This window comes from Mustela nigripes, chromosome 11, assembly GCF_022355385.1.
Source record: "Mustela nigripes isolate SB6536 chromosome 11, MUSNIG.SB6536, whole genome shotgun sequence".
NCBI classification, from domain to species: domain Eukaryota; kingdom Metazoa; phylum Chordata; class Mammalia; order Carnivora; family Mustelidae; genus Mustela; species Mustela nigripes.
In genome coordinates, this window is record NC_081567.1 from 36447388 (window position 1) to 36464043 (window position 16656).

The 16656-nt window shown below is 49.6% G+C and overlaps 2 protein-coding genes across 17 annotated transcripts in view; one reads left to right on the forward strand and one right to left on the reverse strand.

Moving 5' to 3' along the window:
- Nucleotides 1-8454, forward strand: part of NLRC3 (NLR family CARD domain containing 3) — a 40115-nt gene extending 31661 nt beyond the window's left edge. For all 4 annotated transcript variants that reach the window (XM_059415478.1, XM_059415476.1, XM_059415477.1 and 1 more), the window contains exons 16-20: nt 581-664; nt 1060-1143; nt 1831-1914; nt 2297-2380; nt 2680-8454. In XM_059415478.1, the coding sequence (XP_059271461.1) occupies nt 581-664; nt 1060-1143; nt 1831-1914; nt 2297-2380; nt 2680-2770 (427 nt within the window). In that variant the 3' untranslated portion in view covers nt 2771-8454. The remainder of the gene's footprint in view (nt 1-580; nt 665-1059; nt 1144-1830; nt 1915-2296; nt 2381-2679) is intronic.
- Nucleotides 8455-8893: 439 nt separating this feature from the next.
- Nucleotides 8894-16656, reverse strand: part of CLUAP1 (clusterin associated protein 1) — a 32673-nt gene continuing 24910 nt past the window's right edge. For 9 of the 13 annotated variants that reach the window (XM_059415512.1, XM_059415503.1, XM_059415505.1 and 6 more), the window contains 4 exons: nt 15590-15697; nt 13022-13077; nt 12712-12768; nt 8894-9719 (listed from right to left, as the gene is read on the reverse strand). In XM_059415512.1, coding sequence (XP_059271495.1) covers nt 9576-9719; nt 12712-12768; nt 13022-13077; nt 15590-15697 — 365 coding nt within the window. In that variant the 3' untranslated portion in view covers nt 8894-9575. The remainder of the gene's footprint in view (nt 9720-12711; nt 12769-13021; nt 13078-15589; nt 15698-16656) is intronic. The other 4 variants (XM_059415513.1, XM_059415510.1, XM_059415501.1 and 1 more) reach the window with 1 other exon arrangement.

Below are 16656 nucleotides of genomic sequence, written 5' to 3' on the forward strand. Positions count from 1 at the left end.
ATCCTTCAGGTTTTGGTTTAGACCTATTTCTTCTGGCAGCTTCTGTGACCACACCCGGGTGGGAGACCCCATGAAGTCCACCACGCATTGGCACGTGACCTTTGGTGCCTGCTCGTTCAGTCACAGCTGCCCACCCAAGACGGACCTGGGCCTGGACAGCCGTGGGGACACAAAACACATTGAAATCTGTTAAAATGACTAACGTACACCGCTCCCCTAATCCACTGACACCGACCCGAACTAAACGCTTAATCACTGCCTGCTCCAGGACCTACAACTTTACTCTAAAGCGGAAGAAGAAAGAAAACAAACACGTAAAACGCTGACCGGCAAGGATGGCGGGACACTGAGGGCCTTGACTTAGTTCTATGGCCGGCACTCCCAATTTTGTCCCTTCTCCATGTGTCCCTTTTCTTGTTTGCCTCTGATGGTCCAGGTTCATGGAGACCCCGGAGCTCTCTGCATGTTAGGTACAAGGCCCTGGGGGCGGCTATCCCCAAGGCCACCCTGGGAGTCTGGTCCATGGTGTGTTGGTCTGAATGAGATTGGGACGGTCCAAGGGGTCACGCTTTGTGTTCAGTTTACAGGAGAACGCCATCGGGGACGAAGGCGCCTCTGCAGTGGCCAGTGCCCTCAAGGCCAACACGGCCCTCACTGCGCTCTAGTAAGTGCTGATGTGCCCGGCTGGCCCCGGCTGGTTTTGCTTTCCAGTCAAGGAAAGTGTGTTTGATCCTCCTGGCGTTAGCACCTGGGACAATGAACAGGTGGAAAGCAAGAAGCAGGGGCTCGGGGAGGCCTCTCCCTCCCTCTCTCCAGGAGGCCACCTCTCCCTGCTGTATCTGGAGCATCCAGGGCTCTGTCCCAGGCACCAGACAGGGCAGGCAGGGGGCGCAGCTCCGGACAGATCGGGGCCAACAACCTTCAGTGCTGCGTTGCCACTTTCAGCCCTAAGTCTGGGGGTGGTCAAAAGGAAGGACAAGTACGCCTCGATGCTGGGCCGGGCAGGGTGTGGGGTGGAGAGGCCTCGCCTCTCCACATCGAAATCATCTCTTCCTACAGTCTGCAGGTGGCCTCCATTGGCTCCCGGGGGGCCCAGGCGCTAGGGGACGCCCTGGCCCTGAACAGAACCTTGGAGATTCTTGAGTAAGTATTCCAGTCTGCGGCTTTCATCTCTTGCCCAAAAGAGCCAAGCTGCTGATTGAAAATGAAGATGTAGAAGGGGAAAAAATATATATCAATTTACACGGAAACTCACAAATCATTTAAATATCTTCACTTAGATCAAGCGTACCCCAGCTTCCCCATCCCCACTGCTTACCTCTTCCCTGGGAGTCACTACTGTGGGGCCTTCTGTCCTTACAGACCTGCTCTCCTTGGCCTTGGCCAGGCTGCACACGTCCCGAAGTCCTGGGTCCCTGGCCACTGATCTCTATGAGAAGATCCAAATTCTTGGGGGAGGGGGTTAAGCCCAGTGGGGCTCTCAGGCATGTCCCGGTGGTCCCTGCTTCTGTGGCCCTGGGATGCTGAGCATGGGGGTACTGCTGGACGGAGTGTTGCCTCTCTCGTCTCAGCCCCTCTCTCCTTTCCTTGGGACAGAGGAAGAGGAGGGCTCCAACAAACCACCCAGGTTAGGCCAGCTTCACCCCTCCTTGTGTCCTGCTCCCCAGAGCCCATCTCTACTCGGTGCCCAGGAGTGAGAAAGGAGCAACCTCACCCCTGCGCTTGCTGAGTCCATGCAGCCCCTGCCCAGTATCCCATGCCCAGCTGAAGAGGCACTGTCTTCACCCCACAGCTGACCCCGTGCCTTAGGCTTCATATCTTTCCTGACAGCTTACGAGGAAACGCCATCGGGGTGGCGGGGGCCAAAGCCTTGGCAAATGCTCTGAAGGTGAACTCTAGTCTTCGAAGACTCAAGTGAGTGGCTGTAGAGACCCCCCAGTGCCCCAGGGCAGCAGACTGCTCTGTTTGATTCCCTCTGCAGCTGCTTCCTTCCAAATATCAATAGCTGTGAGGACCTCTTGCAGACGGGTTTGTCCACTCTGGCTAGCTTACGCCAGAGCTAAATCACTTAACATCTGCATTTTCGGTCTTCCACCTTCCATGGCACTTGGATGGGACCCCCGGGATACTTGTAGGCACTGGTCTCGGGGGTAAATGCCCCCTTCCTGTGGACAGATCAGCTCCAGAAGCATGTATTTCCTCCACGGCCCCCCAAGATAATGCAGCGCTGCTTCCTGGGGCGGGTTCTTCCGTGCCTAATGGCTCACGGTGGTGTCTCCATCTTTCCTCTGCCTAGTCTTCAAGAGAATTCCTTGGGGATGGACGGGGCGATATGCCTTGCCACTGCACTGTCTGGAAACCATGGCCTCCAGCACATCAAGTGAGTGGGGCTCAGCAGCACCTGCTTCCCTCCCATTCTTGCTCGCCCTTGGAGAGACTTGCAGCTTGGGCTCTGCTTTCCACCTGATTCTCGGAGCCGGCCGACTCCCGCGCCTTTCAGCAGCTCTGCAGAGAAACTCAGTACAAGGGGAGCCATTCTGGCCTTCTCCATGGGAGGGACCCTGCAAGCATAGAGGGCTTGGCTGGAGCTCTGCATTTCGTGCTCCTCACGAAATGAACCTGCAGGCCTCTGGGCCTGGAGCCCATCTCTCAAGCCCTGTCCTAATCCTTCTTTTGCAGTCTCCAGGGAAACCACATTGGGGAATCTGGTGCCAGGATGATCTCAGAGGCTATCAGGACAAATGCTCCTTCGTGCACTGTTGAAATGTGAGCAAAACAAGTTCCTGGTGGACCCAGCAGGAGGACAGGCAGAGCAGCAGCTGGAAGCTTTGAAATGGAAAGACCATTTTCCGGGGCTCCTTCCTGTAGTCTGGGAGTGACGATGACCCACACAGAAACTGGTCTCCTGCAAGGAGGCAGGAAAGGTGCTGCCGGAGGTCACGAGCAGCTCTCCTGGACCCAGGCCAGTCCCGGCAGGGGTGAGCGGGATTCTCTGCTACGTTGCAGAGCAGGGAAGGGCTCCATCAATGACACAAGCCTTAAAGCTCAGCAGCTAAGAAGCCGGTGTGAACTCGTTTATACCTGGAGGTCTTCACGCACCCCTAACTTTTATTACTATTGCCCTTCTTCGCTGGTCACAGTCATCCCCCCCTTCCAACTCTGAAACGAGCTGCCACCTTCGAGCCTATACAGGGGATCCATCTGGCATTGGTGACAGAAGGGACCTCTTTTTTCTCAAGAAGAATACAAGGTCTTAGGAGTATGATCCTTAGAGACACATAGAAAAATTATGAGAATATTTTTGAAGAGAAATGAAGGCTTTCATTACAGGATTCTGGAGAAAAAGACAAAAAAAGTTGTTGTCCAAGCTTCTTGCCATCTTTTATCCATTACAAAATCTCTCAAAGGCACAGATTGTCTGGTAGACGAGACGTGGGGTCTGGCACACGGGTTATCAACAGCACGGTAAATGTAGATGTCTTCATGATGTTCCTCTACGCTGGCTTCCAAAGCACTCCTGTGCGTGAAGTTTCTCCAGGAAGACGAGCAAGCTGGGCCTCCACGTGGTACAGGTTCCCTCGGTGTCTGTCTGTGAGGAAGGGGAAAAGATCCCGATGGACGCCACAGCTCTCATGCACTAAATAACCAGGGAAATGCTTATGAAGATTATGATGCAATTCTCACTTTAAAGTTTGAACAGGAAGCACTCTTCTAAATGGGCCTTTAAAACTGAGTATTTGGGCAAGAATCCTCGATGGATGCTAAAACTATGGATGAAAGTCTTATCAAGGGAGAAGATACTCGCCCGGCCTCAAAATTTCACCCCAGAAGGGATAGCTCTGAAGGGGAAAAATGCATCTTTAAAGATAGATAATTCTGCAAATGCTTTCTTAACAAATGATTAAACTTAACATCACCGATAAGGGGCCAGATGGACACAACAGGCCTCCGACAGGACGCCCGGAGGACACACCATGCCAAAGACACTGATTTGAGCCCATCAGGAAGGTAAAATTGGACAAAATCCAAATCAAGCAGCATTCTGCAAAAGATAATAATAAAAACTAGTCTAACCTCTTCAAAAATGTCAGTGCCATGTAAAATACAAAAGGCTGTGGACTATTTTAAACTGTAGGAGATTGAAGAGACGTTAACTCCTTAATGCCAGATCTCTGAGTGGATCCTTGACTGAAGAAAAACAATCCACCATAAAGAAAAGTTATCTGGAAACAGGGGATGTCTGAACATAGGTCTTTTGTTGTATTTATGTGGATTGCTGGGTTTGGAAACACTTTTTTTGCTGGGTATAGAATTTTAGGCTGGTATTTAGCTCTTGGTACTTTCAAGATGCTGCCCTGTCTTCTGGTGAATGCAGCGTCTGGCTGCGCCCACCTAGTCACGAACCTGACGGATCAAGTTGCAGTAGCCCAGCGGTGGAGAGAGCTGTGCCGTGCAGGAATCCAGCGCCAGGCAAACCCCAGGCCATGAGAAAAATCATGCTCTGCACGGACTCAAAGAGCAAGCCGCACCAAAATGGGAAGGAAAGCCCCCTCCTTCTCCAAAGTCTCCCTAGCAGCCTACTGACAAGGCCCCCGCTCTTGCCCGCTGGCAGAGCAGAGACATTTTACAAGGAATAGCTCCACCACCATGGGGCAGGACAGAGGGGAACTGCACTGAGGCAGTAAACCCACAGCCAGGGTGGTGGGACTTCTCGTTTTCTCATTTTGAACAGTTTCGACTCTTGCGTCTTCGTGGCCAGTATGTTGTTCACTTCTGCCGTGACTCAGTCCCAGTTGGCACAGTCTTTCTCTCACTTTTTTAACCTCCAGAAGTTCGGAGATGTCCTCACATCTTCCTTATCTCTTCTTAATATGCTCAAATCTCCCTCTACCATCTCAGTAAAAGGACGAGAGTTAAAAATATCTGAATGTCCTTTTTTTTTTTTTTTAAAGATTTTATTTATTTATTTGACAGGGAGATCACAAGTAGGCAGAGAGACAGGCAGAGAGGAGGAAGCAGGCTCCCTGCAGAGCAGAGAGCCCGACGTGGGGCTCGATCCCAGGACCCTGGGAACATGTCCTGAGCCGAAGGCAGAGGCTTTAACCCACTGAGCCACCCAGGTGCCCCAGTCTTTTTTTTTTTTACACTAATTCTATCATCTGTCATTTCCAGGTTGTCTCATTTGAAGGCTATTGTGATCCAACTCCTGAGACAATGTCTTCATATTCTGGGTACTCTGATGCCCAAATCAAAAATCTATTTTGGGGCCTTATCTACAACAGACACTATAGAAATCCCCATGTAAAAGATCGTGACATCAACCAAAGCCATCTCACTCTAAATGGTAGCATACGGGGCACCTGGGTGGCTTAATCAGTTAAGCATTTGCCTTCAGCTCAGGTCATGATCTCAGAGTCCTGGGATCAAGCCCTGCATCAGGCCTGCTTCGCAGAGTCTGTTTCTCCCTCCACCCCTCCCCCTGCTTATGCTCTCTCTCTTGAAATAAATAAATAAATAAAATCTTTTATTTTTATTTTATTTTGTTTTTTAAAAGATTTTACTTATTTATTTGACAGAGATCACAAGCAGGCAGAGAGAGAGGGGAAAGCAGGCTCCCCGATGAGCAGAGATCCCGATGTGGGGCTTGATCCCAGGACCTTGGGATCATGACCTGAGCCTAAGGCAGAGGCTCAACCCACTGAGCCACCCAGGCGCCCCTAAATAAAATCTTTTAAAACAAATGGTAGCATCAGCCCAGCTGGTTATCTGGTGCATACATTTTCAATACATAGTACAGATTAAAACAGAATGACCTCTAATGAAGCCTTTGCTTCATCAATTACACACACACACTCTCATAAGATCCAACCCCCTCCCCTTCCACAAGCTCGTTCCTTCCAGTTAAAAGATCATGCTCAAGTTTTCTTCTCAAAAAACAAAACAAAACAAAACAAAACCTCCCCCGCCCTCCACAATGTTCTTCAACCACCTGTTCCTCGGCCGGCCGAGCCCTCCTTTCTCTTGTGACCGCCCACCATTCTGAACACTTGTCAGGACTCACTGTGTTCTCTTTAGCGGATCTCTGGCTACCTGACTGCCTCTGGCTAAGGTCACTGGAGATTCCCTAACTGCCAAATTCAGTGACCTCTTGGACTCAAGCTCATTTACGACAAGGGTTTAGCACTTGCTGCCTTTCCCCGTTTGGAGAATCTCCCCTGCTTCGGTTTCCACACCACAGCCTTCCGGTCCTCCTACCTTTTCGTTACCCCTCTTCTTCAACACTCTTTAAGGGAAAATAAAACATTTCTTCCTCATAATTAAAGTAAAATACAGTCACTTTAGAAAACTTAGAAAATACTGTCCCAGTCTCTTCTTCTGGTCCCTTGTGGCCTTTGCCCCTGAGACACAGGCACTTCCCAGGCCTCCACTTGGCTCTTCCCATCCCGTATGTTCTCCCCTGAGGACTCTCATAGGAAAATGATGCTCAAACCTCAGCCGCCAGCCCTTACCCTTTCCTTTACCTTTACAAAAATTCATCGAAACATCCATAGTAACACATGGTTTAAAAAGCCCCAAATCACTAGGCTTGTAAGGGCAAATGGCAGTCTCTCTCTCGTCCCTCCCCTTTCCGAATACCCCTACTCCCCAAACTAAATGTCCTGTATGTGCTATTTCTTACCACCTTAGAGATTATCTCTTGCCTTCTATACGGGAAAGGACACTTGGATGTCCATCAGCTTACATCCCCCCTTTTTGTTTCTCTGTCCTTCCAACATAGTTATTAGAGTATGATTTTTGTTTAAATCATTAGTGTTTACCTTATGACTTTACCTGTATTCATCACCCCTGAGCCATTCTCGCCTATCTGATTATATTGTTCTTTTTAGAATGAACAGTGCATCTTCCAAAAACTTAATTTCCTATGTTACTATTGCTTAACCCTTCCCAGACTGCCCAACAGAAGTGTAAAGTCAGAACACTGTGTGTCAGACCCCCGGGTTTCCCATCAGTGACATGTTTCCCTGATGACATTCTTTCCTGAGCACTCTGTGCTCCCTATTTAGTCACACCGTTACTGCAAGGAAGGGCTTCTGCTCTGGGCAGTTTCAGTTCTCTTCCAAGGCTGCCAGGCCCGGTTCAGGCACCTAAGAGCCCCCGCCGGGGCCAACCCAACAGCTGGGATACTCACGCAGTGTGCTGTTATCATCAGGGGACTCCGCTTCCTTTCAGATGGGTGACATTGACAATTACAGTTAAGATGCTACCAAAAGAGCGCCTGCAGGTCCTTCTCCCGTCCCGGCTATACGGGAAACAGTTCTTGAATCGCCCATTGGAGGAAGTCCTTGGACTTTGTTCTCATTGCTGCCGCCAATAAAAATTAAGGACTTAAAAAATCCCTTTACGATGTCCGTCAATATACATGTTGTAAAGCATTTTAAGAGGTCCTTTAATGACACAGTTTAAAACATTAACAACTGTTGGGGCACCTGGGTGGCTCAGTGGATTGGGCCGCTGCCTTCGGTTCAGGTCATGATCTCAGGGTCCTGGGATCGAGTCCCGCATGGGGCTCTCTGCTCAGCAGGGAGCCTGCTTCCCTCTCTCTCTCTCTCTGCCTGCCTCTCCATCTGCTTGTGATCTCTATCAGATGAATAAATAAAATCTTTAAAAAAAAAAAAACATTAACAACTGTTGACAATGATCTAAACACCAGTTTTCCACTGATCTACTCACACTGTCTTCTCTGGGGCCTGAGTCTGCTCTGATGCTTGGCTAAAACCAAGGACACGAGGTCCCAAAGCACGTGCACAACCTGACTGCTGGGTCTGTCATAGGAGGGACAGACGTTAGTAACTGTGATCAGTGCTTAAAGCTCCTTGGCTGACATAAGCTGCTTGAGCAAGCGGTGAGACTGCGCAAAACAGGTAACCGAGGGGTGAAGGATGACCCAGAGGGAGGTAAAATAATAAACCGCCCACTGCATGGGCACCTCTATCTGTGGAGGGGGGTTACCTGCGGCGTGGGCACGCTCCTGCCGTAATGCCCACGCATTACGCCATGCGTAGGAAGCGCCATGTAAAGAAGACAGAAATGCCTTTTTTTTTTTTTTTAAAATATAAGGCAGGTCGGACTCAGGAAACCAAAACTAGAACATCCAAGAAGACGCAGTGACTTCCACACCTCAGAAGCCACAGCTTCTGAGGGGTCAGCGCGGCTCCCGACACTCCCATTTCCCTGTTTCCTCATCATTCACATCTCAAATCTCCAGTGAATTAACTGAATGGTGAATGTTTAAAAAAGGGGTAATCTCTTATGTAGGAATTAGGAAAAGAAAGAGACAAAAGCAAAGATAGAAATAATTGTCACATCATCTTCTAAAAATTTACATGTACCACAGTAACCTATGAGCTTCTCCTATGTATTTATGTTATAGTGCAAATAAACAACATAATTATACTTTCAAGTAAAACTTATATAATGATATAAAAACATGGAATTAAATACATTTATTATGAATTAAATAACTTCGGAAGACTTCTGACTTTAGAACTGAAATCTAAATGAAAACTGCTCTGTGTTTTCCGCATCAGAAAAACAAAACGACTCCATCTGCCGCTTCTCACTTCACATCAGGCTAATTATTCTAGTGCTATTCAATCTAACGCATTCTGGTTCATCTTTTTTTTTTTTTTTAAAGATTTTATTTATTTATTTGACAGGCAGAGATCACAAGTGGGCAGAGAGGCAGGCAGAGAGAGAGGAGGAAGCAGGCTCCCTGCTGGGCAGAGAGTCCGATGCGGGGCTCGATCATGACCTGAGCTGAAGGCAGAGGCTTTAACCCACTGAGCCACCTAGGCGCCCCTCTGGTTCATCTTTTTAGAGTCAGAAACACAAGTGTGTACCAACACTTCTTTATTTGCTTTCCTGAGGAGGAATGCCAACCTTCTGAGAGAAAATGGAACATTTATATTCTGCAGCATATCTCTGTTACCTGATCTTTAAGGACAGTGGGTTTTCATCTAACTTAGCTAACGTTCATTCGGAACATTTTAGCAAAATACATTTAAAGCTTGGTATTGTGAACATACAGAAGCAAGAAAATAGGATGACAAAACAAAAGCTAGAGTTAAAAGCTGATGTACAGTAACTATCCCAAACTGTACCGGGAGGAGGACTCGGACGCTTCCCCACAATTCCTGAACAGTCCTGGAGCGCAGCCCCATGTCCATCCCCCCGACTGTGAGAGGAAACCACATCACAACAATAGCTGAGACCCGATGCCGCCATCCCTTACGTCTCCTGGGCTGTCTGTCCTGAACAGGTGCATCTCTAAGAACACTCACATTTCCCGTTTCAGGAGACAAGTAAGACCAAACCTACATCCCATCTGGGACTTGCTTCATTCTCGCTGAAGCTCTGTGGGGTAACACAAGGGAGGCTACAGAGCAAGTAGGTGGTGTTCATTAACGAGTCCAGCTGGTTTAGTGAACAAAATGGGTTTCCTTCCTAACCTTCCAACTTCCCTTTTACCTATAGATCTGAGGGATTTAATCAGTGAGGTCCTTTGGGCAAACGGGTCAGAAGTCATTGTCGCTCTCATCCAGGGGCTCAGGCTTCCGGACCCTTCGAGTGGGCTTAGCTGGCGAGAGAGCAACGCTCTCTTCTTCCAAATCGTCGTCTTCATCCCCCTCCATGTCAATCTCACTGTCCTCGGAGTCCTCCTATAGGAAGACAACAAAGACAATTGAGGGCCCATCTCACTCCCTGCAGCGTGTCAGCCGAGACCCTCATTCGCCAGCAGCTCAGTAACCAGCAATGCCCGCATGTGAAGGCAGAGTTGGGCGGAGCAGCAGTTGGGCTGTGGAGGCATAAGGGGGGACCCTGGTCTCACACCACTGGCAGAAATACACACATGACTGCATCAGCTGACCAGTGAGCTCCGGGTGGCAGCGTGCAGCCGCAGGGGCTAGCTTCCCCACGGAGGTCTCAGCACCACCACTGGATCTGCACCGCAACTCCCCAGACCCCGCTCTGCCCCTGGGGAACCAGACACCCACCAGAGCACAGCAAGGAGGGCGGGGCTTGCAGATTAGGAGGGCTAGGTTTTTTGGTTTGCTTGTTTTTTGCAGTTTACCGGATTAGGGATGGAAAGCCACACAGGGAATCGGTATTAGGAGCAAAATAAGAGGAACGCTCTCTCCACTGCCTCGATCTAGGGTGACCAACTCGGCCACGTTTTAAAACTGCAGGTCCTGTGTCCCAGGTAAACCAAGATGGCCAGTGCCTCGAGCTAGATCATTGCCACCAGCATACACAAATGTGGCAATTTCCTTCTTAAAAACACAGCAAAACAAAAACCCCAAAGTGTATCCCACCTTCCTCTCCAGTTGCTCTGCCCTGTTCCTTTACCCCCGCAACAATGAAACTCCTCGCAGGAGTTCTGAACCCACGACCCTACTGGTTTCCCCTCTCACTACCTCCTCGGCACACTCAGCAGGCCTGCACCTTGCCAATCCACTGAAACACTCAGTGGACTCACATCCAGTGGTGAGTCTCAGGTGTCTCCCAACCTCCAGGCTGCATCGGGCACAGGACCGCTCCTTCCCTGAAAGCGAGTCTGCTGCAGGGCGCCCTTCCATCCGGCGGCCTGCCCCACCTCACTCCGGCATCATCCCAGTCTCGCACACCCCCACGCCCTCTATCTCCGTAACTCTGCGACTCGGCTCAGCTCAGAGCCTTGGGCCCCCTCTTCTCTTTCTACTCTCTCCCCCACACAATCACAATCACCCTTGTGGCTGGAAGACCACCTGAGTATGATGGCTCCCCAATTCAGCCAGCCCAGACCTGACCTTGCACACCACACTTGAACTCCAACTGGTTACTCAACTCCAGCACGCAGATAGCTGGCAGGCAATGTGTGCATGCAGAACATCCCAACTCCTGCGCTGCTCTCCGCGTCCCTGCTCAGGCCTGCCCCAGCTCGGGGAAATGCAGACTCTATGCGTACTGTTAGCCCATCATGACCCATTTCTGTCTCTCTTTCTCACACCCCACGCCCAATAACAACACTTCAATGTTCTGACCTTGGAAACATCCAGAGTCCGACCACTTCTTTACACCTCTGCTGCCACTACCTTAGGCTGAGCCGCCAGCACCTCTGGACTACTGCAGACGCCTCCCGATGGGTGTCTCTTTAATGTTAGCTCTTGGCACTGCAGGGCTCACGATTTCCGGCCCCTTCCTACAGCACTCAGAGACTCTCTGGATCCTTATCACGTCCTGCGAAGCTCTGCCTGGCCCCTGCTCCCTCTCACAGCTCCCGCCCCCAACCCACTCCACTCCAGCCATGCCCCCATCTCTGGTCCCTGGGCCTCGGATGCCCCTCCCCACATCACATCCTTCCTTCTATTCAGGCCTCTGCCCAAATGTCACCTTACCAGAGAGATATTCCCAGACTTCCCAAAAGACAGCAATCTTCTTCAACCCTGTCACTCTGCTCCTGAACTGCTTTTTCTCCGTGCCACTGTGACCTGACATGCCGGTTGATTCCTGCTGGAATGTAAGCTCCCTGAGGACAGGGACGTGTGGCCCATCACCTCTAAAACTTGCATGTAACAGCCACTAGGTACTATCTGTCAGGTGGAAGGGTGAGCCCGTGAAGGACAAGGCCGCGTGCCTGCGGAGCAGGTGGAGGCAGCATCCCGGAAACAAACAAGCAACACAAGGCACAGGGGAGACATCAGCTGTAGCTCGGACATTCGCTCTGTGAAAGCTACACACATGACCAGGCGTATCGGAAGACAAGATGCCAGACGGTGCTGTCCAGGCATCCCTAGCACCCAGGCCAGACACATTTCTAACTCGAATGGCTGAGATGAATGGGCAGAAGCTACATAACCACCCATCCCTGACTGTTAGAAAATGCCCGACATGGTTTCTCTGCTTCTCTGACTACCTTCTGTGATTTCTAGGCTCGATCTTCTTTGTGCATCTTGGCCAGCAAACCTGAGTGACCTCTCTCTCCCTCTGTGGATTTTGGTGACAAAATACACTGCTGTTACTAAATAATCTTTAGTACAAGGTCAGGCTCATGCTCTGTCCTTGTGTAGCCACTACTGCCACGCTCCAGACACATGCGGGCACGACCTGATAAGGAGGTCTGTGGTCTGTCAGCCTAATCACCCTTTGCCTCTGGGGCCTCACAGGCTTGCCAGAGGCTGCCACAAAGCAGGCAGGCCCAGGGTGATGGATGCGGCAGCCCTGGCAGCAGGGCCCCATTCCATTGAGTTTCCCCATCAGTATTACCTCAAGGACACGCAAGGCGCCAGTGGCCTGAGGTCGCAGCCTCCTGCCCAGCCTGACGACCTTGTCTCAAGAGAGCCTCCTTTTCCTGTTTCCTCCCCAGAATGGAACTGAAGAGAGGGTCAGTCTTGACCCCAGGCCCTCAGCAGGTTCCCTTCTTTTCCAGGTTACACTTCAAGGGCCTGATGGCCTTTCTCATTTCTTAGCTCAGCACTCAACACCCATCTTTTGCAAGGGACCTCCAGGCAACTGCACCATTCTTTGCAGGAGAAAGCATTCTCTCGCCCAGGAGACAGAGGCATCACTTCTGGGGAAGGCTCTCTGGTGGCCCCGAGTCGGCTAACACACACACACACACACACACACACACACACATGCGCGCGCACACACACAATGAAAAAGAAAACCAACCTGCTTCTTGGAGCTGGAAGTCTTGCATTTACCTAAGAGAGCTGGTGCTGCTTCCATCTTTGGAAAGCGAGAATGGAAAGAACAGTGAGAAGGAAAAAAAAGTGGGGGGAGAGCAAGCACATTCATTTGAAAAGAAAAGAGCCATCCACAAGCAGAGAAGAGTCGGGCTCCTCGAACTCCAGCGCACAGCCAGCAGCGGGCCAGACTGGGAGGCAGCCCCTCGCGCTCAGCCTGTTGGCTCAGCCAGTCTAGGAAACCAGCCCGGGAGCGTGAAGAACGGAGCTGCTAAAGGGAGCTGGTCGGGACTCACGTCGTCATCGGAGTCTCCGCCCTGCATTGTGCCCACGATGCGTTTGCCAGGTCTTCCTGAGAAGAACCAAAGTGTGAAGTAATTATGAAAACCTTGTTAAAAAAAGTGGAGGGGACAAGAAATGGCATTCAAGATTTGTTTCCCTTAGAAAATTGGAAAAAACCAGAATCAACTAAAATATTTACTTAAGTCTCATCTAAATGATCAAAACTGCCAAGAAACAGTAATGGAAGGGCGCCTGGGTGGCTCAGTGGATTAAGCCTCTGCCTTCGGCTCAGGTCATGATCTCAGGGTCCTGGGATTGAGCCCCACATCAGGCTCTCTGCTCAGCGGGGAGCCTGCTTCCTCCTCTCTCTCTCTCTGCCTGCCTCTCTCCCTACTTATGATCTCTGTCTGTCAAATAAATAAATAAAATCTTCTTTAAAAAAAAAAAAAGAAAGAAACAGTAATGGATTTTCTGCATTTCCACTTTGAGAAAAAGGAAAAGGGCAATAAAATACAATCGCAACTCAAACCAGAACACTAAATACACATCCTGGACATGTTTTCAGAAAAACCACTGACCCCCACTCTGGGTATCTAGGTGGTAGAAGAGCTGTGCCATCTGCTGAAAAAAGAAAGGCCGCCTCCCTGCACGGACCAGTGTTACTCGTATCTGAACCTATGTCTGATCTCCAAAGAGGGAAACTTCTAAGGATTGCTATTAGTTCATCTTTCAAAACACCCACATTGCCTCAGTGATTCTCCCCTCTTCTCTGGAAGTCATGGTCACCTGTCTGTGACTTCTGCAAACACCCAGGAGCTGTCCTTCCCTGGCGGGAGGTGGACAGCCACTCTCACACTCAACCCCCGAGAAAGGAGCACCAGGGACCCAGGTGTACGCTGCGGGGCGAAGGCAGGGAGGGCAGCTCAGAGAGGAGCTCGCTCAGGACAGGCTTGGGGTGACCACCCTTGGTCAGATAAAATGCAAACCTTGTGTTGTCTAAAGCCCTTATTTACAGTTCTGAGATTTTCGTTTTGGTGGCTGGGCGGTAAGCAGAATTCAGGAGCACCAGTGCCTCTATCAGGGTTTCCTGAGACGATCACATCCCTTTTCACCCTTTTCAGAGCCTCAGCTCCCATCTGCTGCGTGGGAGCCATGACCCCTAGCCTCTATTTGCATGACGAAGCTGTTAAAACTAAGAGGAAAGGGGCACCTGGGTGGCTCAGTTGTCAAGCATCTCTTGATTTCAGCTCAGGTCGTGATCTCAGGGTCATGGGATCAAGCCCCGCGTTGGGCTCCACATTCAGTATGGAGTCTGCTTGAGATCCTCTCTCCCGTTCCCTCTGCCCAGCCCCCATCACACCCCTGCTCACTCTCTCTCTAAAATAAACTTTTAAACCTTTAAAAGAAAAAAAAAGACTGGGACGTCTCGGTGGCTCAGTGGGTGAAGCATCTGCCTTCTGCTTGGGTCATGATCCCAGGGTCCTGGGATCAAGTCCTGCATCAGGCTCCTTGCTCAGTGGGGAGTCTGCTTCCCCCTCTACCAGCTGCACCCCCTGCTTGTGTGTGCTCTCTCTCTGACAAATAAATAAGTAAAAATCGAAAAAAGAGCAGTTAGCAGCAAAACTTAATATAAAATGAAGATAATTTACCTCAGAAATGTACGATGTATATAAAAATGCAAACCGCTCCAAAAATTAACAGCTGGTAGATAGATGTTTTAAAGACAAATATAAAGCAACTTAGTAGTATCTACCAAAACAAAGATTTATATAACCTTTGACCTAAGAATCCCACGTTTAATGGTACAAACATTGCAGATAAGCAGAAAGACGTATATACAAAGGAAAGAGGAAAAATAAATATTTTTTAAAGGATCTTTTAATATGTGAATGCCCAAGTAAATTATGGGTACGGTCACGCTACGGAACACTCTGCTGCTGTCAAAAGAATGAAGCAGATTTCTAGTTTACTGACACGGAAGGAGTTCTAATATATTTAATAATTTTTTTTAAAAATCAAGTTGAGAACAATACACAAAGTCTGGTACCATTTAGGTTAAAAGATGTCTCAGCCAATCTTTGTGTCTGTATTTCACTGTATACGTGTGGAAAGGCAATTTGGAAAGACACATCCCCCAGCCGCTGACCAGAACCTCTCTAGGGTGGAAAGTGGGACATGAAGAAGACCCCACTGTTTTGTGGGAAACACCCACATTTGCTCCATAGATTTTTTTTGGCTTGAGTGTTTAGCAGTGAAAAAGTAAAAACTAGAAGATTTTTAAAAGGCAGAGATGGTTGTATGAATCCCTTCTCAATGCACTGGTTCTCTGATCATAGGGGAGGCCACTGCACTGAGAGCAGTTTGGACCCAAAACGGGTAGAATACAGCTCTGTGCCAGAGGCCAGGGATTGCCATGGCCTCTGTGAGAAACCCGGGCCACAAAGAACAACCAACTTTTCTTGGCACCACAGGTAAGAGTATTAGCAGCAAAGGTGAGCAGTTGAAGGGCTTAGTCCGGCTACACAAAAGGCAGCATTCTGTGACGGGGCGCTGGGAGGAGGGCAAGGAAAGCAGTGTGGTACCTTGCAGGAGCACCTCCATGGCCGTCCGCGGCTTGGACAGCCGCCTCTCCTCCAGTTCACTGTCAGATTCGTCATCTTCCTGGATGTCAATGTCCGAGTCATCATTACCTAGGAGAACACAAGAACACAGAACGAAAGGGGGTCTCCATCATTGCTGCTAGAACAGCTTCTAGCCACAAGGCTCTTGTGCAAAACCGTCTGCACTTCTCAGCCTTCTTTTAGGGCATTAGATTTTATGAGACTCTTGGGATTTGCCTGTAGATACTTAGGAGTTAACGCAGACCATGATATACTGGTTTATTTGTTTGTTCGTTTGTTTTAATAACCTTCCAAAGCAAGGTGTCAGAATACATAAACTAGAAACACTATGCTGGTAGCTGAAACTAAAAATTGAACAGCCAGCTGTCAAGGTAGCTGGAAGTTCTTGGTTAGTTGGGGGGGGGTATCACTCTCTGTTCAGTGTTACCCCAACTTGAGCTCTTTGTGGATAACAAAGATGAGGAAGTGGAACCCACTGCAAAGGTGAGTGACTGTGCCAAACAAGCCCATAGGCAAGACAGAGACCAGGCCAGCAAGGTCCAAGCACGCGACTGGCCCACGAAAGATGGCGACCTAGTGCATAGTGACGGGAGCTGGTACTCAGGACACTGTTTCCAGGAGAGAATTTCATCACGGGCATATATAAAGAGAGGTCGTTCTCAGTGCAACAGCCTTATACACTGATTTCTTAAATACTCTCCTGCACTCTGGTGGGACGTTTCCGACAGTGAACCTAGAGAAGGAGCATTTCCACAGTGGAGATAAAAAGCTTTCGCCATCCAACCTGACTGCCTGTGACCAGGGAGACACACTGGTTTTGGACGACGGAACTGAAGGAGTTTGCAGTTGCTGTTCTGATTACTTGAGTCAGAAGTCAGTGTGGAAGGACAGTAGTAATTGTGTATCTGTGAAAAGGCTTTGCTTAGCCCCTGTGATAGGGGGTAGGGAAATGGCAGCTGCATCCGAAAGGGCTCCACTTCCCTCCCCGTGGAGGATGAGCCGTGCTCTCCGCATGGAAAGGCAAACCT